The 20,815-nt window shown below is 54.5% G+C and overlaps 1 protein-coding gene across 2 annotated transcripts; it reads right to left on the reverse strand.

The window, feature by feature from the left end:
* Positions 1 to 2,554: 2,554 nt before the first annotated feature.
* Positions 2,555 to 15,008, reverse strand: LOC149912946 (maestro heat-like repeat-containing protein family member 7). 2 transcript variants are annotated; one of them, XM_090132453.1, is made up of 22 exons: positions 14,305 to 15,008; positions 13,841 to 13,941; positions 13,522 to 13,626; positions 13,194 to 13,279; positions 12,973 to 13,084; positions 12,668 to 12,754; positions 11,962 to 12,066; positions 11,420 to 11,600; positions 11,082 to 11,173; positions 10,466 to 10,615; positions 10,136 to 10,281; positions 9,881 to 10,019; positions 9,460 to 9,644; positions 9,239 to 9,376; positions 8,770 to 8,884; positions 8,251 to 8,403; positions 7,668 to 7,844; positions 7,145 to 7,300; positions 6,758 to 6,859; positions 6,312 to 6,414; positions 5,947 to 6,009; positions 2,555 to 5,654 (listed from the first exon to the last, which is right to left on the reverse strand). In XM_090132453.1, the coding sequence occupies exons 1-22, from the start codon at positions 14,522 to 14,524 to the stop codon at positions 5,467 to 5,469; spliced, it is 2,904 nt and encodes a 967-aa protein (XP_089988579.1). In that variant the 5' UTR covers positions 14,525 to 15,008; the 3' UTR covers positions 2,555 to 5,466. The 2 variants fall into 2 exon arrangements, with proteins under 2 accessions (XP_089988579.1, XP_089988578.1); XM_090132452.1 differs by having other exon boundaries at positions 13,841 to 13,944.
* Positions 15,009 to 20,815: the final 5,807 nt, after the last annotated feature.

Genomic DNA, 20,815 nt, shown 5'->3' on the forward strand with positions numbered 1-20,815 from the left:
CTCGACCTTCCTGCTGGGCGACTGTGACCCAGGAAGAAGGAGGCAAACCAGCAGGTGAATGGCTGGTGGTGTGATAGAGCCATAGAATCATTAGGGTCGGATAAGACCTCTCAGATCATCAAGTCCAACCGTCAGCGCATCCCCACCGCGCCCACTAACCACATCCCTCAGTGCCACGTCCACGTGTTCCCTGAGCACCTCTGGGGACGGTTACTCCACCACCTCCCTGTGCTGCCAGTTCCAATGCCTCCCCGCTCTTCCTGGGAAGAAATTCTTCCTAATCTCCATGGTGTCTTGCTCAGGGTTATGGGTAGTGTGTTCCTGGACACAGCTTCGAGATACCAGGCGTATTGATGTTGGATGAAACGCAGCTGACCAGGAGGGGCAAGAATTCTGGGCAGCACGCTGGCTGGACTGATTAATGGAGCTTCAAGCTGGATATGGTGAGAGAAGGGGGGTGTATTTCCAAGCGATAGAAAAGAGCCTGGAAACACTGTCACTTTTGGAAATGGCCAAACCTCAGATTTGTAACGGAGGAATTCAGCATGGCTTCTCCAAGAAGGTAACATGGCTGATAGCCCAGCTGAAGCATCTCCACATCAACACACGCAGCACGGTTAATAAGTAGGAGGAGTCACAAGCTACAGTGCAATCAGAAAACTATGACCTAACTCCTGTCACAGCGGTGCGGTGAGACGAACCACCACACTGGGACGCTACAATGGAGCGCCACGAGATGTCTGGAAGAAAGAAGGCACGGAAGGGGAGGCAGGAGAGCTGCCCTCCGTGTTAATCAACGGGGACTGCAAAGAGCTGCCTCTGAAAAACAGCCACGATCAGGTTGAGAGCTGAAGGGTTGTGGAGAGGTGGCTTGGGGAGCGGGGCCACCTCGGGAATGTTGGGGACATGGTGAGTTTGTGAGGATTTACGGTAAACAAGTGATTGCTGAGTTGTGTCCCATGAGGAGTTTGGCAGGAAAAAATAGGCGGCTCCGGGGAATTCTGCGTTGTCACGGTGACAGGCTCCGTGTTGTCACGGTGACAGCTTTCACCCAGTGATCAGATACGCGCAGTGATAGGTTATGCGCAGACTTGTATAACCAGTCATACGCGGCCAAGGGTACTTGTTGGTGTGTATATTGTTGAGTTAACTGATTAAAGTTGGACTTCGCTGCTAACTCGTATCGAGTCATCACTGAGTTCCACAATCCCGCTCCCGCAAAGGGTAGAAGTCAGGGTCTGACCCGTGGCCCCTGGCCCGCATGGCCCAGCACAGCTTGCAGTGCAGCCGTCCCTGCCCGGCGCCATCACAGCGCACCGTATTCGTGTCACCACTTGTAGGCCGTACGCACAGTTGTGAGCACCCGTTTTCAAGGAGGAAGTGCAGGAGAAACGTATCTGAAATCTCTGACAAACGCCTTGAGACCTCACTGAGAATGGCAGCTACTTCCATAGAATCATAGAATCACAAGGTTGGAAACGACCTATAAGATCATCTAGTCCAACCGTCTTCACACTACCACTGCTACCACAAGCTACTAAACCACATCTCGCAGCTCCTCGTCCAGACGCCTCTTGAACGCTGACAGAGATGGCGACTCCACCACCTCCCTTGGCAGGCCATTCCAGTGCCTGACCACCCTCTGAGAGAAAAAGTTCTTCCTTAAGTCTAACCTAAACCTCCTCTGGTACAACTTGCGGCCATTTCCCCGTGTCCTGTTCGTTGTTTGGCCTGGGAGAAGAGGCCAAACCCCTCTTCACCACAGCCTCCCTTCAGGAAGCTGTACAGTGCGATGAGATCTCCCCTTGAGCCTCCTCCAGGCTAAACAATCCCAGCTCCCTCAGCCGCTCCTCAAAAGACTTGTGCTCCAGACCCCTCACCAGTTTGGTTGCCCTTCTCTGGACACGCTCCAGGGCCTCAATGTCTTTCCTGTAGTGAGGGGCCCAAAACTGAACACAGTACTCGAGGCGCGGCCTCACCAGTGCTGAGTACAGGGGGATGATCACCTCCCTGCTCCTGCTGGCCACACTATTTCTAATGCAGGCCGGGATGGCGCTGGCCCTTTTGGCCACCTGGGCACACTGTCGGCTCACGTTCAGCCGAGCATCAACCAACACCCCCAGGTCCCTTTCCTCTTCACAATCATCCGGCCACTCGTCCCCAAGCCTATAGCGCTGCATGGGGTTGTTGTGGCCAAAGTGCAGGACCCGGCACTTGGCCTTGTTGAACCTCATTCCATTCACCCCAGCCCAGCGATCCAGCTTATCTAAGTCCCTCTGAAGGGCCTCTGTACCCTCAGGCAGATCAACACCACCTTCCAGCTTGGTGTCATCTGCAAACTTACTGAGGGTACACTCAATCCCCTCGTCCAGGTCATCAACAAAGATATTAAACAAGATAGGCCCCAGTACTGACCCCTGGGGGTCACCACTTGAAACAGGTCGCCAGCTGGACTTCACTCCATTAGCCACCACCCATTGAGCACGGCCTCCAGCCAGTTTGTTACCCAAAGGAGTGTGTACCTGTCCAGGCCACGGGCGGCTAGTTTCCCCAGAAGAAGCCTATGAGAGACCATGTCAAAGGCTTTGCTGAAGTCTAGGTAGACTACATCAACAGCCTTTCCCTCATCTATCAGTCTGGTCACCCAGTCGTAGAAAGAGATGAGGTTGGTCAAGTACGGCCTGCCTTTCATGAACCCGTGCTGGCTAGGCCTGATCCCCTGGACACCATGCACATGCTGTGCGATCTCACCCAAGATGACTTGCTCCATTACCTTCCCCGGTACCGAGGTCAGGCTGACAGGCCTATAGTTCCCCAGATCCTCCTCACAGCCCTCTTGAAGATGGGAGTCACATCAGCCAGCCTCCAATCCTCTGGGACCTCTCCAGTTAACCAGGAGCACTGATAGATGGCCGAGAGCAGCTCGGCAGTCACCCCCACCAGCTCCCTCAGCACCCTGGGGTGTAGGCCATCCGGTCCCATGGACTTGTGACAGTCCAGATGGAGGAGGAGGTCTCTGACTGTCTCCACCTGAATCGCTGGGGGTGCTTTCTGAGTAGCGTCCCAGACTTCCAGATCAGGGCATAAAATGCCCAGAGGATAACTGGTCTGGCTATTAAAGGCAGATGTAAAGAAGGCATTGAGGACCTCAGCCTTCTCCTTGTCCTCAGTGGCCACATTCCCTGCTGCATCAAGTAAAGGATGAGAATTATCCTTGGTTCTTCTTTTGCCATTGATATATATATAAAAGGATTTTTTATTGTCTTTTACTGCAGTGGCCAATCTGAGTTCAAGTTGGGCTTTTGCCTTCCTAACTTCCTTCCTGCATACCTTAGCTACTTCCTTGTAATCTCCCCAACTAGCCTGTCCTTTCTTCCAGAGGATGTAAACTCTCTTTTTCTCCCTGACTCTCAACAGTAGTTCCCTGTTCATCCACACCGGTCATCTACCCCCGCAGCTCGCCTTACGGCACTCAGGGACAGCCTGTTCTTGCGCCTTTAAGATTTCTGTCTTGAGGAGCGTCCAGGCTTCCTGGACCCCTTTACCCTTAAGAAGAAACTCCCAAGGACCCGTGCTACAAGCGCCCTGAACAGAACAAAGTCCGCCCTCTGGAAGTTCAAGAAAGTAGTTTTGCTGGTCACTCTTTTGACACCCCCAAGAATAGAGAACTGTACAGTTCCATGGTTGCGCTGCCCAAGACGGTCCCCAGCCTTCACTTCTCCCACCAGTCCTTCTCTGTTAGCAAAGATCAGGTCTAGCAAGGCCCCACCCCTGGTAGGCTCTCCTACCAGTTGCATGAGGAAGCTATCCTCCACGCACTCTAGAAACCTCCTGGACTGCTTCCTCTGTGCTGTATTATACTTCCAACATATGTCAGGGAAGTTGAAGTCTCCCATGAGAACGAGTGCTGGCGATCGCGTGACTTCCGCGAGCTGCTCATAGAAAGCTTCATCCAACTCTTCATCCTGGTTAGGCGGTCTATAGCAGACCCCCACCAAGATGTCGCCACTACAAGGCCTTCCCCCTTATCCTTACCCATAGACACTCAGCTCTGTCATTACGAAGCCCAAGCTCTTCAACATGAAAACAGTCTTTGATATAAAGGACCACACCACCACCCTTCTTTCCTCCTCTATCCCTTCTGAAGAGCTTGTAACCATCTATCACAGCACTCCAGACATGGGAGTGGTCCCACCATGTTTCAGTAATAGCAACAAGGTCATAATCAGCTTGACTCACAATGGCTTCCTGCTTGTTGCTCATGCTGCGTGCATTGGTATAGATGCACTTCAGTGGAGTTGTCTGCTTCCCCCCAGCTTAATCATTGTTCTCCTAGGCTCATCTCTTGTGAGACCTGTTTTGTCCCCTTCCCCCTTCATAGGTAGTTTAAAGCTCTTTCTATAAGCCCTGCTAGCTCCTGCGCTAGTATTCGTTGCCCCCTTAGAGATAGGCGGGTTCCACGGACAGACAACAGGCCAGGGGCCAAGTAAACTGCCCCATGATCAAAGAATCCAAAGTTTCTGGCTCAACACCAGCCTCCGAGCCAATTATTCATTGCTCGTGCTTTCCAATCCTGCTCGGTGTCCCTTACTGCCCCCTGGAAGGTGTAGAGCAGAAGATCACTTGAGCTCCTGCTCCTTGAACTAAACGCCCCAAACACCTGAAATCTTTTTTCATAGTCTGTAGATTTGTCTGAGCGATTTCATCACTGCCCACCTGAACTACGAGCAATGGGAAGTAGTCAGATGACCTAACCAGCTTAGGGAGTTTCCCGGTTATGTCCCTGACCTGAGCCCCAGGAAGGCAGCACACTTCCCGGTGGACCGGGTCAGGTCTGCATATGGGGCCCTCTGTTCCTCTGAGAAGGGAGTCGCCCACCACGACCACCCTTCCCTCTTTCCTGTCAGAGGCAGTCTCAAGGCGTGGAGGTGACTGCCTCAAATTAGGCTCTCTCCTAGGCAAATCCTCCATCACCTCTCCATTCACCTCCCCTTGGGCCTGCCCAATATAGACCTCAGCAACTGCCTCATGCTTTGTTTAGGCTTTGTTAGCTTTGCTAAGCTTTTCGCTTAGATTGACTGTGCTCCTGTGATCCCGCAGACACAAACCTTGATCGGCCCTGCGAGTACGAGTGGATTCAGCGGGACTTAGAGGCTCCTTGCCCCACGCTTCAGGGAGTTTGGAAAGCAGCCTCGTGACCGAACGGGAGTGTTAAATCACTGCATGATACCTACACTGCATGAATAATACAGATGATGTTTATTCTGTATCAGTAAATAGATGTTAATACATAGATGTAGATGTAAAGACAAAAGCTTCCCTATTGTGAGTGACGATGATGGTGCGCTGGTTTCCTTCAGTAACAGCACGGTGAAGCAAGAGGGCTGTGTCTTTCAGGGAAGCCAGCAGAGGGGCCAGCAAGGAGCACACGAAGGGGTGTGCAGGGCCTCAGGGCTGGAGCTGGGATCAGCCCTGAACACAGCTGCAGAAGCGCAGCCAGCCAGCTCTTAGGGAGTGCGTCCCCCTCTCCCACGCGCTGCTGAGCCGGTAGCGAAGAGTTTGCAGGCTGACTACAGTGGGTGTTCTCAGGCGCTGGACAGTTTCAGCCACCACGGTGGAAATGGAAGGGCAGCTGCTCTCCAGACTTCTCAGGACTGATGTGGAAGAGAACAGAGTGGAGATCAGAGCCCCTGTCTGTGCAAAGCAAGCCAGGAAACCCTCCTGCTGTGGCCACCCCACCCAGCTCTTCCCAGGGCCAGCACGGAGCAGGGAGACAGTGGGGTCAGCTGCAGAGGGGCTGGCAGCAAACACTGCTTCACCTGCACTGCCCCTTGTCCGCAGAGGTTGCGGAGCTCTCCTGGGTCGGGACCGGGGTTGCAGCTCGCCACCCAGGGTCTTTTCCTCTCCCTGCCACACCGCTCTGACCCCCACGCTGCCCTCACTCACCCTCGATGGTGTTGTTGATGAGCTTCTCCTCATTGCCATTTCTCAGGTACAGCCCAGCAAGCCCTAGGCACATACAGCCCGTCACAGATCCCACTGGCCAGCCCACCTCCCCAGCACAGCCCCCCCACCATTCCCGCTGGCCTGGCCACGCGGCCGCAGCACCCCGGGAGGCTCTGAGGCACCCAGCAAGACTCCCACGCCACCCGCTGCGCAGGCAGGGCTGCTGGAGGGCAGCAGGGAGGCCCTTGAGCGCCCGGTCCCGCCTTGGGCCGGCACGGCTCTGCAGGCACGCGGCTCAGCCAGCAGCAGCCGGTGCTGGGGCCGAGCTGCTGCGTGGCACAGAAGGGTCGGGGCTTGTGGCTCACCAATGAACCTGACGGCCACCTCTTGCAGGGGTTCCTGGGGGCTCCACAGGTAGGACAGGCTCTGCTCCAGGAACTGGTTCACTCTGCTGCTGTGGCCCACCAGCTGGAAGACAGCACACATGGATGGGGCTGGCGCAGACTCTCCCCCTTGGGCAGGCAAGCACCGTGTGCAGCCTGGGCATCTGCCGCCTTCACCTGCCGGGCCGCTGGCCCCGAGAGCCGGCCAGCAGAAGCGGGCCGGGCCTCTGGGAGGGAGAGGTGGCCGGAGAAGAGCCCGAGCTGCCACGCGCTTGAGGGAAAGGGGTGTGTGAACGGCGGCAGGCTGTGCCCTTCGGCCTGCCGCCGTGATAGCGGCATGGGCACGGGCACCGGCCCCACGCCCCGGGCCAGGGCTGGCAGGCCTCATCTGGGCCAGGTCTCAGGAGCTCTGGGGCACTTGTCCTCACCAGGCACTCGCCAATCCTCTGCGGCTGCGCTGTCTTCAGCAGATAGCTGAGGTGCCTGCGCTTCAGCAGCTTGGCCGCGCAAAGAAGGGCTTCCCAGGAGGCCTGCAGAGGAACAGAGACCAGGAGATGCCTCCAAAGCCCGACAAAGAGGGCTGGTGCATCCTGCACCTTGCCACAGCTCAGGGCTTTCCTGGGCTCTGGTGGGAAGGAAGATGCAGCAGCTGGGGAAAGCCATCTGTTCTGTGCTCAGGCAGAGGCGTGGGCCAATCATCACCTCTGGCACTGGGTGCTGCTGGGGCTGCAGCACAGATCCTGCCAATGCCCTGGCCATGCTGAGGGCTGTGAGCACCTCCTTCCTCCAGTGACCATGCAGCTTAGAATGCCCACCTGAGCCACGCTCTGATCCTCGTCGTGCAGGTGGAAGAAGAGAGGCAGGAGGATGTTGCGCACTTCCTTCTTCATCTCCGCTCTGTGGGTGTCCCCTGCAACCTCCATGGCATCCTTACAGAGAAGGATGGAGAGCTGCCTTGTCTGGGCGGACTCCTGGTGACGCAGAACAAGGAGGGACTGAGTCCTGCCGCCAAGCCCACGTTGAGCAGGGGAGTGGGCTGGCCGACAGGGACCCAAACGCAGCAGCTCACAGCAGGGAGCTGCGGTAAGCCAGTGTGCAGGCAGCACCATTGTGCAGCTGTGCACCACTGCAAAGCTTTGCATCTGCAGGGCTCCGCACAGGGAGGGGCTGCCCCCGCACAACAGCCTGAGAAGCACCAAGCAACAGGTTTCCTGCACGCAGCCAGGCATTGTGGTGGGAAGAGGAGAATTCGCACGCCAGGCCAGTTAGGAACACACCACGCACTCACACACTCTGCAGTCATACTAGCCAAGCCTCCCGCTCCCCCCCTGGCCTTACGTTTAAGAAGAAGGACAGCAGGAGCTCAGGCAGCTGCAGGGCAATGGGTACCGCCTTCTGTCGGTCTGCCAGGTGCAGCATGTTGTGGAGGACAGTCATGGACTTCACACTGATGCTGCTGTTGGCATGCTGCAGTTGCTGCATGACCTCTGGCAACAGGTCTTGCAGAGTTACTGCCTGTGGCAAACACAACATTTCTTCTTCAGAAACCCCAAGCGCCACCCCAGCAGAACATCTCTGCTTACGGATGGCACAGCCCAGGGCAGAGACCTGTTTGGGGCCAGATCTGAGCACACTGTGGCCCTATGGGATGGGATGGGATGGGATGGGATGGGATGGGATGGGATGGGATGGGATGGGATGGGATGGGAGCAAGACAGGACAGGATGGGAAGGAACAGGCTGGAGGGCTGCTGCCTTTGACTCCCAAAGCAGCCATTTGTGTCAGCACAGTGGAACAGCTGAGACCTCTCAGGATTATGGGCAAAGTCCAGGCAAGCCTCTGTGGGCACCGTTGCTTGGTGCTGGGCTGCAGGCCCTCTTGCCCTCTTTGCCATCCCTTTGCCTCAGTGCCACCCGCTCACCATCGTGGGTATTGCAGACAGCTTGACCAGGGTGGTGATAGCCAAGTCACGCAGCACTGATTTCTGACTCTGCAGGTGTGACTGGAGGAGGCTCTGGATCCTGTAGCCATTCATGTACGCCACGATGTCAGTGACCTTAACGCAGTCCAGCAGCTGAAACACACCCAGCAGTACCATGAGAGGCCATCCCCGTCAGCAGGATCCCTGTGCTGAATTGACCCTCCCGCAATGCCCAAGGCAGGAGGCGAAGGCTAGCCACAGTTCTGTCTTGTGGCACACAGCGCAGCTCCCTTGCCTGCTGCTCCTGCCCTCACAGCCGTGTGCAGCCTCTCGCTCTCGGGAGCTGCACAAAATGCATGTGCTTCCACCCTTTTCCTCAGACTCATGGGGAAAAAGGCCTCAGGGCGGGGGTGTCCCCAGGGGTGCTCTGTCGACATGCAACCTGACCCTCCCCACTCTGCCAGACAGACTAAGGTTTCAAAGGCACCTCCAGGAGGCACCACTCGCCTCTAAGCCCACCTCAAGGAACACAGCCATGGCCCCGATCTCCTTGTGCTCCTGTCTGTGCACGAGAGCTGTGACTGTTTGTTCAATCACTGCGGGACAGCAGAGTGGTGCTGCTTTTCGCAGCGCCCTGGTCAGGGAAAGAACGCAGAGAGACACTCAGTTTGCTGAGAGAAGCCTCGCCTACAAACAACTTGTGGTCTTCCCACAGGCGCCCGCTGCTGACCACCTCAGCTTCCCAGGCCCCTGGGCTCTTCCCATACTTGTTGGCCACCCTTCTGGCTGCTCTGCCACATGGCTTTGGCACAGGCCGTCGCACTGCATGCAGAGCCAGCCCCAGCAATAGCCGCAGTCGGTGCGCAGGGAAAGGGCACTCTGGGAGGTGACAGGCCCTGCAAGTCCTTTCTCAGACAGTCCAGGCAACAGCAGCCCCTCTCCGGGAGAAAAGAGCTGGGGAGACAGGGACGAGAGGGGAGACTCTCACCTGGTCAGCACAGCCACGCCTGTGTGGTAGGTCTTAAGGCTCATAAGCATGTCCCAGCCACCCTGCTGCTCTATGTCCTCCACCAGACCGTCACTCCTCACGTGTTGGAAAAGAGCTCTCATGCTCTCCACCACATACCTGCAGGCACAGCAAAGCGTGCGTCACCCGGGGAGCCCTGGCTCTGGGCCTGGGGCAGAGACCTGGCAGCGGGGATGGAGCACCTGATGGTGTTCCCAGCCAACATGCCCTCCACATGACTGGTGGTCAAATTGAAGCAGCCACGCTGTGAGCACTGCAGCATGAAGAAGATCTGGAAGAGCAGCCCCATGTACAGCTTGTGGATCAGCCGCCATGCACAGCCTTCACTGGAGGGCAGGTGGAGGATCGCATGCAGGGCGTGGCTTATCTGCAGAAAACACCCAAGGATGGCCCTCAGTATACAGCTGCCCCTGCCGTGCTGCCCAAGGCCATGGGCTGAGGTGTTGGGGTTCGAGGGCAAGGAAAGAGAGGACAAAGAGCTGCAGAGGGGCTGTGGGGGAAGGAGAGAGGAGAGAGCAAGGAAGGGGAAGGGAGTGGACAGGAGGGGAGGGGTGCGGAATGCAGCCCTGCCAGGGGTGAGCCAGGTGTCATCCAGATACTCACAGCCAGGTAACCGGTGCAGTTGTGGTCTGGGCCAAGGCCATCATGCCTGGGCTTTGGCCATTTCTGCAGCAGACTCTCCAGCACAACCTCTGCAAGGCTGGGTTCGGAGACCATCGTCTGCCACATGATTGTGGAAGACCTGCAGAGACAAAGCACGCTGTGTCGGGGGCTGCCCCAGCCACCATCCCTTGGCCTGTGCTGGCCCCAAGGGTCTTGAGCTACCCATGAGGTGGGCAGGCCCCGCAAGTGTCGCACCATGGGATGTCACGCAGCACAGTGCTGACCACACACTGCGGGTTCAAGCGTGTCATCTGCACAAGGGTCCGAATCGCGATGTCTCGGAGCGACTCCTTACAGCCCAACATGAGGTGGTCGTAGATGCACTGCACGATCAGTCGCACCTGGAGAAGACACAAGGGCACTGAGCACAGCCACAGCCACAGCTGCCACCGGGAACTGCTGCTTCCCTCCCGTGGCACTTCACCGGCCTGAAAAGCCAACCGAGCTCCCAAGCTCCATTCTCAGGTCAGGGAAAGCTGCCCCAGAGGGCAAAAGCACAGGGCAGTCTGGCTGAAAACTGCTTACATTTGAGAGCTGAAAACTCGCGTCTTTCAGGACCACATCCAGTGTCCTGGTAACCACCTCGGTGTCAGAGACCCTCGGCTGCGTCATGCCCTCCAGGACGGTTAGGATGAAGTTTCCCCTCTCGCCGGGGCAGAGCCAGCTGCCCACTACCTGTGGGAAGGAGGAAGGGAGATAAGACCAGATGCACTGTGTTTAATGGTGGTGGGGCACACATGAGCAGCAGTGAGGGTGGCTCTGGAGAGAGAGAGAGACCCGGGGCAGCACTGGCACTGTGCCCCAGGAGAGCCCAGCGCTGGGCTGACTGCGGCCTCAGTGGGTGCAGAGAGGGAGCTGGTGTGCAGAGCCATGACTGGGCTGGAGTCAGGGTCACAGAGCACTGGCTCTGCAAGCAGCTGGGGCTCACCGATAGCCAGAACAGCTGCAGTCACAGCTTTGACACTGGGATAAAGCCTTTGACTACTCCCTGCTGAGCCATGGCTGGACCCTGCAGCCAGACTGTTGAGAGGCTGAGACAGCCCCTGCCTCGTGCCCACACTTACTGAAGTATTGGCTCACGTGAGCCTCCTGCCACGGGGGTGGAGGGGTCAAGCATCCCAGCAAGGGATGAGCTGCTTACCGGTGTATTCAGGGCAGCATATTGGGCGCAGAAGTAGTCCCAGCATTCACTCTCCGCATATAGTTCGAGATTAGCACGTCCAAACTTGTAACCTGGGCAGCAGCAGGAGAGACAGAGAGTGAGTGGTAGGAATGACGGGGAGAAGGCAAGAAGAGCGCCTCTCAGGCTGCAGTGAGGCAGGAGAGAACTAGGTCCAGCTTTCTGCTCTGAAGGACAGAAGCCCTGCTATGCCGCTGCTCCCCAGGATTCCCCAAGGCAAGGAGGGCGGCCAAAGAGGTGCGCTGCCTCGCCTGGGCCTTATTGTATGGAAAACCCCAGTCCATCCCAGCCTCTCTTACTCTGTCGCATTGCCAGGATCCTGTGGATGTCATGCAGAGCCTCCATAGAATCATGCCTGATGTCCTGATCCTCCTCAGCACAGCAGAGGATGAGGTGCCCCAACAGCTGCCCCACGAGCATCTCAGACTTCTTTTCTAAGAAGCGATCGCTGTCCCCGCTTTCACTGTATCGAGACGAGCTCTGAGGAACGAGGGAAAGGCAGAGGTAGCTGGGTTGAACTGAAGCACATGGGACAAAAGCCCTGACCCCCCAGAGCCAGCAGCGGGCTGAGCACCACAGGAGTTGAGAGCCAGCGCTTTGGCCAGCTCTGCCCTGTGCCACGCAGGGGCCTACCCGTGGCAGACCCACATCTAGGAGCACACTGACTGTCTTTGGTGGGAACTGTTGAAGGGTTTTGAGTGGCTGCTGGATTTTGGTGTCTGGGGGATCTGCCCCAGATGTGCTGGTCTTGCAGAGCCCAGAGCCCAGAGCTACCAGCTTACTAGGGCACCAGGATGGGACAAGAGGGGGTTAAATGCTGCTTGTCTCTCCGGCTCCTTACCACTATCAGCGAAGCAGGGACTAGGACCTTGCTCAGGTTGGCAATCCTCTCCATGGCACATTGGCGCACTCTCACACTCTCAGATTTGGCACAGGGCAGCAGGGCCTGAGAAGACAAAAGCTGCTGGTCAACCACAGATGCGATGGCAGCTCCTGAAGCGGCCGCTCTGCCAGGCACCTGACAAGGTGCCCAGGCTTCCCCTGAACAGAAGAGCCTGGAATGGAGGCCCAGCCTCAGGAATGGCTGCCCCAGTGGAGACCTGCTGCGGTCACCGATCATTATCCCCACCCTCAGCTCCTACAAAATGCCCTCTGCCCCTTCTCCAAGAGGGAAGGGCTTTGGGGCTGGCATGCTGCTGGGTGTCCACAGTGGCAGAAGAAGAAAGTTTCAAGGCTGAGCTCCCTTTGCATGATGGCCACATCCCAGCAGACCTCGGCCTTGCTGACATCTGGCACGAAAAGCACCACCAAGGCAGGCAAGGAGGGCAGTGGGTCAGCAGTGCCAGCTGCCGCTGCGGGATCTGGGAAGGGCACTCAGCGGCCTTCCACTGCTCAGGTGCAAACCACTGGGTTTCAGGTGGTTGCATCCCCACCCCATGGCACGCTTTCTGTGCCTGCTTCTGGGACACGGTGCCCACCCCGGAGTGTCCCTTCTCTCTGGAGGAAGGAAGAGCCCCTGTGAGCCTTGCTCTCTGCACGTGCCAGACCTGCAAGACGATCACCAGGTTGAGGGCGGCGGAGCGTGGCGGAAGACGCAGCAGCACTCGCAGCACACTGTCCAGAGACTGCAGCATCTGCAAGAAGAACAGAGCAGGTGTGCACTTTTGCTTGCCCTTTCTTTGCGGGAAGCTGGCTTCAACTCCTGCCACCTGAAGCAGAATTCAGCCACCCTGCGGAGCCAGGAGCCTGCCCTGTTGTGCCTCAGGGTCTGCCTTGGCTGTCTCCTTCCAGCAGCCAGGAAAAAACATGCAGAACTGGCTGGCAGGCTCTCCGTAGCACAGCCAGCGCTTACCTCATTGTAGAGAGAAGTGTTAAAGCTGGCCTGCTCCTTCTGTACGGCGAGAAAGCAGATGTAGCTAATGCAGGGGCTGAGGTGCCGTTTGATCTGGGCTGCGATCTCAGTGCTGCAAGGAGAGGAAACACCTGTTGGATGCTGGCAGCTGGGGCATGCATGCTGCCATCGGGCCCTTGCTGTGGAGAGGCCCTGGCACAGCCGGGCTCTGGGGCACTTGCCTCCTTGCAGTGATGGCGAGCACGGCGTGCCTGCCCAGGCACATCTCCGAGCACTGGTAACTGGGGAACTTCTTTCGCAGTAGCACCTGGAGACACGGACGGCACAGCTGAGCTGGGACACGGGCGCTGCCGGCGGCCAGCACCAGGATGCACCGCGGGCACAGCACCGCTGTCCCTGCGCCGGCACCGGCACCCGGGGAAGGAGCCCCCTGGCCGGCAGGCTGGTCTGCGCCCAAAGAGACCTGTCCCACTCGTCCCTGTTCGCACCGCCGGGCCGGCGTCCGGCCAGCTCGGCCACTTCCCTCAGCCTCGCCGGGTGCCCGCTCACCTCGTGCTGCGCTTCCAGCTTGCCGTCGGGCAGGTACCTCCCCTCCAGCCGCAGTCTGCAGACGGTGCGGAGGGAGGCCAGGAACCTCGTCCTCGCGTCCAGGTCCTGACAGTCGGGGAGACGAACGGGAAGGGTGAGAGCGCGCGGGCGGCGGGGCCGCTGCGCGGAGGGGGTGCAGAGGTGGCGCGGGGGGCCGGGAGGGCAGCAGCTCTGCGCAGCCAGCAGCGCTCCGAGAGCCTGGGCGCGGGCGGCAAGCACGGCGGCACCCGGCTGGGAGCGGCGGGCAGAGCCTCGCGCCGACGAAGTCGGACATCGCTACCTTTTCCCGGTCGGCGAGGAAGGACCAGAAGAACTCGCAGTCCTCCTTCTCCTTGTCATCCAGCTGCCCGACGCCGGAGGCAGCGGCAGCGGCAGCGTCATCTACTGAAGGAGTGGGGAGAGCTGTGGGAGCGGCGGGAGGCGCAGGAAAGAGCCGCGCCCCCTCCTGCTCCGTGCCCGCCGCCCCGCACGCGGGGAGCCCCGCGTCGGCGCGCCGGCGCCCGCTCTTCCCCTGGCGGAGCGGGGAACGAGGCTCCCGGTGTAGAGCAGGGTGCGCTCCCTGGCCTCGGTCCCTCCCAGCCCGACTCAGAGCCTCGCTCGCCGGGCGGGCTCCACGCGTAGCGGCGCTGACACGGCGGCGCCGTGCTGTGGCATCCGGCCCCCGTCGAGCCCCGACCGCAGCCCGCCGTGGAGCCCGGAGCCGGGGCCGAGGCTGGCCGGGCCCGGTGCCACGCGCGTACTCACCGGTCTGGAGACCGCGGGTCTCCTCGAACGACTCTCGGCCTTCGATCTCTGTCCTCGGGGAACGCAAGAGCCGGGACTCTGGGAGAACGCCATCGGTGGAACTGGGGGCTCCTCCGCGAGCCGCGCTGCTCCAGCGCTGTCCCATCGCGATCCTCCTGGACAATGCGGGGCTGCCGGTGCCGGTGCCGGTGCCGGGTAGCCCCAGGCGTTCCATGGGCATGTCACAAAAGGCCCTGCTGTGACGCCTCCCGTCACGTGCGCACAGTGGGTGCGCTGCCCGCTGCCCGAGGACTGCCACGAGCCCGTCCGCCTTCGGGCACCTGAGCTGTCTCACAGAATCGCAGAATGGCCTGGGTTGGAAGGGACCTCAAGGGTCACGAATCTCCAACCCCCGTGCCGCCGACCTGCAGGGCCACCAACCTCCTCATTTAATGCTAGACCAGGCTGCCCAGGGCCCCATCCAGTCTGGCCACGGCGCATCCACACCCTCTCTGGGCAGCCTGTTCCAACACCTCAACACTCTCGGTAAAGAACTTCCCCCTGACATCCAACCTAAATCTCCCCTCCCTCAACTTCAAACCATTTCCCCTCGTCCTGCGGTTATCAATCCTTTCAAAGAGTCGGTTCCCCTCCCCTCTGTAGGCTCCCTTTAGGTACTGAAAGGCTGCAGTGAGGTCACCCCGCAGCCTTCTTTTCTCCAGGCTGAACGAGCCCAGCTCCCTCAGCCTGTCTTCATAGGGGAGGTGCTCCAGTCCCCTGATCATCTTCGTGGCCGCCCTCTGTGTTATCAACTGAATAATGGACCAAACGTCAAGAAGCCAATTATTAAATTTATTAATTATAATGAACAAAGAACAAAGAGGCAATGCAGCGCTGGGCGACAGAGGACTCTGCGTTCCACCAACTGCCGCAAGGTTTGGATCAGCACGCGGTCCTTTTATGTCCTATTGTGGTGTACTCTGCGCATGATCCGGTTGTTACTAGGGGGTCTTATTCTGCCTCCTGGCGGCCGCGCGGACCGAAGCAAGCAGTTTTCCTCCGTATCCCCCCCCGACGCCTTCTGGTGATTTCCATCCATGGCACGTCACTCGCACTGGCGAATCCCATTGGCCGCTGTGCACTCGCTAACCCCCAATCATACCCGTGCAAGTTCCCTGCCTGCGCGAGGAAACATGAAAGCAAACAAGCCACTCGGCAGGGAAGTGGGGGAGCGAACACAAGGGAGGGAAGTGGGGGAGCAAACACAAGGGGAGGGAGCAAAGATCGACCATGTTGCTTTGCCCATCAGCCCTGGACAAACATTCCTCCTCTTTGACAATTTCCCCCCCCCCTTTTTTTTTTTTTATCGCTGAATGTTTGTCCTTTAGCTTTCTCCATTTACAATTTCTCTATTTCCCTCTGCGGAGTCATTCGCGTTAAGATTAGCAATTTTGTGGTGTCAAACCGCTTCTTTATCAGTTGTAATAAATATTTAATTATACATGGTCCAAATATTAGCCCCAGAATAATCGTGATCAAAGGTCCAGCCAGAGCAGACAGCAAAGTAGTGAGCCATGGTGATACATTAAACCAACCCTCATACCAGGATCTTCCTATTTCCCTATCCCTTTTTCATTGTTCTAATCTTTTACAAAGTTCAGCCATGGAATCTTTAACTACCCCGGTATGATCAACAAATGAACAACATTCTTCTTGGAGTGCTACGCATAGTCCTCCTTCTTTTAGGAATAGGAGGTCTAATCCTCTTCGATTTTGTAATACCACCTCTGACAATGATTTAACCGAAGTTGCCAATTTATCAATTGATTGTTCTATTCTGTCTAGATCTTCATCTACAGTTGTAAAGCTTGTATCTCAGTATTTTTGACGAGTGAGGCTATGCCGGTCCCGGCACCCACACCTCCGGCAATCAAGAGGGCTGCTAAAGTAATTGTTGTTATAGGCTCTCTTTTCTGTCTGATGAGAGGCTCCCTTCCAATTGATACATAACCTCTTCATTAGAATGATACATTAACCGTGGGATAATTACTACTTGTATACAGAATTCAGATCTATTAAATACCTCTAATGATATACACGGTGTCATTCCGATGTCTGAACATACCCACTTTGCACCTTTTGTGGGGATTAGCCATTTAAATTTTGCGTTCGTCTTGTTCGCTATTCTATTTCCAGATATTGTGCTGTTACAAAGACTTTTGTATTGTTCTGGTACGGTTCCAGTACACTTTCCTTTCCCTGTGACATGTTGTATAGTCAACCCCTGAGTGTGATTACTGTTCCATGGGCACGCAATAGGGTTTGTTCCATTATTCCATGTGACCCTGCCTAGTTCCCCTATTGCCTCATAATAAGGTGATTTAACACTATAGCACAACCAGCATTCGTTAGCTAAGTTTGGTTGTGTTTTATTCAGGGTGGCATATGCAGCTTGCATAATGCCCCATAGTGGATCACTGAATGTAGGTGATGTTGTCTTACACCTTCGACCTATACTATTAGGGGTAATTGTTGATGTAGGAACAGCAGGTGGCGGGGTTCTTTTGGTAGAAGGGGGTGGTGCCAAGACTATATTTGGGCCCATAGGCAGTGGGGAATCATGTGGCATACTTCTTTTTGCTATTCTAAATATATCACCTCTGTCTGGACCCTCCTCCCAAAATCTGATTCCCCACATCCTTCCCACTAACCACACATCATCTCTAGGGTTTCTAATTGTTATATTGAGTACGTCACAACAGGTACAAATGCCTCCCCGTCCAAAACCTCCTTGTGAGCATTGGGGTAAGGCAGGGGTACAATTCGTGGAATCCCATCACATTTCTATATGAGGGTCACTGGGAGACGTTGGCCATCCGGATGCCCATGTTTCACAACCCCAACACCCACAAAAATAATGATTAGGTAAGTTACACCAATTCCGTCCTCTATTATAGAGGCAGGGCAAACGTAAACCTCCGAACACCCCCTGCCCGATCCCATTATCAGATCATCCATTGGGATAGTGAAATTTACACTGGTTTGGTTTGTACAGGTTTGTAAGGGGCGGTCCGGTTGTTGTATATTAAATAATTCCCATATCATGGGCTCGTGTGGATTGCTGGCCTGTACCTCTGGGAATAGAACTGATGCACAGATTAAAATGATTGTCTTTGGGGTCAAGTATCGTTCCTTCACCCGAGGTCCATCTCTGCCTCGCCTGTCAACTGGGTTGCAGCCAGCTACAGGGGTCTTTATCTTCTCGGCAGCAGAGGACCTACTCGAAGGTGGGCTTTTCCCCATCACAGTCTGTTTCATTCACTATTGAATCCCTTGGGGTAATCTAGGCCCTTGTCCACAGAATGTCTCTGGAGTTTGATTCCGGAGCCTTTTCAACAATCGGCCAACCCTTACAGCCGTGTACCCATTGTATTCAGAGCAGACTTGGTAGGCTGATCTCACTTAGTGCCTCTCTTTTACTCGTAAACGCAAATCCCCTTTCCACACTTGACAACCTTCCACAAAAAATACAAAATTAATGACAAAATTAATGCTATTATAAATCCTATTAAGCACTGTACAGCAAAAGGTAGGTGTTCAAACCATGCCCCAACCATTTAGCTTCTTTAGCAGAACTGAGGTGGCTTCTCCGGAGGGACTGTATTAGTCGTTCCCTCCTATCTGTCTTACGTTGTTGCCTTGGTGGAAATTCCTGTGATAAAGTAAATTCTCTCAGTTAAATTTAGTTCCTTACAATTTTCTGGATAATTTCACCTTTAAATCTCCCGCTGGACTAGTAACTTCCCACTCATTATTGCTTACTGGCCCTTTAATACGGCTAGCATGTGTCCATCCTCTTTCTGCGGTTCGAACCGCTGTATTGGTAGTTAAAAGCACCAAATAAGGTCCCTCCCAACGGGGTTGTAAAGTGGCTTCTTTCCATGATTTTATAAGAACCCAATCTCCTGGTTTAACCTGGTGTAATCTAATATCAAGGGGAGGTCTTTGGGTCATTTGACCTTCTTCCCACAACCCTCGTCTATATCTCATTAGTTCACTGATATAGATATTAATGGTCTTATCTGTGATATTGGGATGATTAACAGGAACCCCTGCATCGTAGGACATTCCATAATAACATTTCGAAAGGAGATATTCCTATATCGGCCCTAGGTTGCGCCCTAATGTTTAATAATGCTAAAGGAATGCACCTTATCCATGAGAGTTTGGTTTCTAATGTCAGTTTAGCCAATTGCTTTTTCAGCTCTCCATTCATCCGTTCCACCCGTCCCAAGCTTTGGGGATGTCAAGGAGTGTGTTCTTCCCACCTTATTCCCAGGGCTTCTGCCAGGTTCTTTATAGTTTTAGATGTAAAATGGGGGCCCTGATCAGAGTCGATAACTTCAGTGACTCCATATCTAGGGATTATTTGTTCTAAAAGGACCTTCACCACGGTTTGGGCAGTTGCTCTAGAGGTAGGGAAGGCCTCAATATAGTGGGTAAAGTGGTCTACGATGACTAAGACATATTTGTAACGTCCTACTTTGGGAAGTTCCGTGAAGTCAATTTGGACTCGGGAGAATGGTCTTACTGCTAAGGGTCTTCCACCCATGGGGACCCGCCTTTGTACGGCTCTATTAATCCTCAAGCATATGGGACATCCTTGAGTGATCTTTTTCGCTAGATCGTGAAGGCCTATAGTCATATACTTGGTAGCAAAGTGATCTACCAGACCTTGGCTTCCCCAATGGGTTTGTTTATGTAGATTGGTCAAAATATTAAAGGCTATCGATTTTGGTAGGACTTCCCTTCCATCTGACAGATACCATTTCCCTTCCTCACTTTTAGTTACTTCCATTTGGGTAAGTTTCTGTTCTTCCTTGGGGGTGAACACGAGAGGTGCTTAGACCCTCTCCAACAGCTCCCTGTCTTTTTTGTACTGGGGGCTCCCCACTTGGACGCAGTACTCCAGATGGGGCCTCACAAGAGCAGAGTAGAGGGGGACAATCATCTCTGTCCCTGCTGGCTACTGCTCTTTGGATGGAGCCCAGGATACCATTTGCCTTCCGAGCCGCAAGGGCACACTGCTGGCTCATGTTAAGTTTTTCATCTATCAAGACACCCAGGTCCTTCTCCACAGGGCTGCTCTCAAAGGACCGCTCCTTCCAGCCTGTATGGATGCCAGGTCACTCAAAGAAGGATATACTCTAGACACACGTTTCCCCAGTATTGATACTGGAAAACTAAATCTCAGAGTTTCAGCAGAAAAAAATGGAAAGCTAAGAGAAAGTTGCCAATACAGTTCTTTTTAGTTTATCACTTTGGCTGTAAGACTCTGTGAAAGCTGACTGTGGCATTTGGACTGAATTTAGCAGTGTGCCAAAAGCTACACTGTTCAGATTATTACAATTATTAGTTATTACTCCCTTGCACAGTTTTTAGCAGTAATTTCTCCACTTATGATTTTGGAGAGCAAAATGAAGTTAGTTAGTGCATAGCCTGCTAACGAACGAGCAAACCACAAATCATTGCTGCAGTCCCATTGATTCTGACAAGGTTGTTGTGAATGTGGAGTCAGGAGTTTAGAAGTTCTTGATAAACTGGATTATTCTGAAGTAGACTTTAAAACAATCATGCTGTCATTTAAGGTTTGCTTTGCATAACATATGCATGTATCTTGAGCTTCTCTGCTGTCCTTAGGATTTCAACAACGGACAGCAGTATGTCTCAGTCAGAATGAAAGAAAGAGCTTCTGTTTGTTTTCTTACCTGATGACGTTTCATCATCCATTTCATCTTTGAGATGTCTTATGGGAAACTGAGACAATACAATATAGATATAAACACAAAGTTCTTTACTTTTAGTCATCTTCGTGCAATTGTAAAATATGCATCTACATTATCACGACTCAGTGTCCATCAGACGAGCTTATTTCCCATATAATTAGCATAAACCTAGAACAGATCTTTAGTGAAAGATTCTTACGTACGATATTATCAACTTACAGACTTGACAACAATACAAGAGATGGTGCATGTGGAAGTTCAGATGACTTAGTCCTGTTGATAGTTCATGGCTCTTGTTATGAGGATGAATGCTTCCCTCCAATCACTAGAACGCTTTTTTTTCTCTAGTGACATATTTTTTGAAATTGCACTAGCATCTCCATCAGTGGCTGTGTTTGCCGGTCAGTATGCACGTTGCATGTTTTCTCCCCTTTTGCATGAGTTAGCAGCAAAATAACATCGTAGGGCCATGTTCTGCCTTTATTTCCTGCCTGTGAAATACCAGTTTAAGGAAGAACAAATTACAATGGTCATCACAGTGTGGTATTTGTTCCTGAAAAAGCATACAAAAAGCATACACAAAAAGCATACCATACAAAAGCAATGCAAATATGATTATGAACTGAACTGCTGCCAAAATAGTTAATGTTGACAAGAGAGTCAGATGTGAATGATGATGGTAACGATTTGCTTTTCTTTAACTTTCTAGCGAAAGATATACCGTCCCATCCATTTCCATCAGTGCC

This window comes from Phasianus colchicus, chromosome Z, assembly GCF_987193195.1.
Source record: "Phasianus colchicus chromosome Z, bPhaCol1.hap1.1, whole genome shotgun sequence".
NCBI lineage: Eukaryota > Metazoa > Chordata > Aves > Galliformes > Phasianidae > Phasianus > Phasianus colchicus.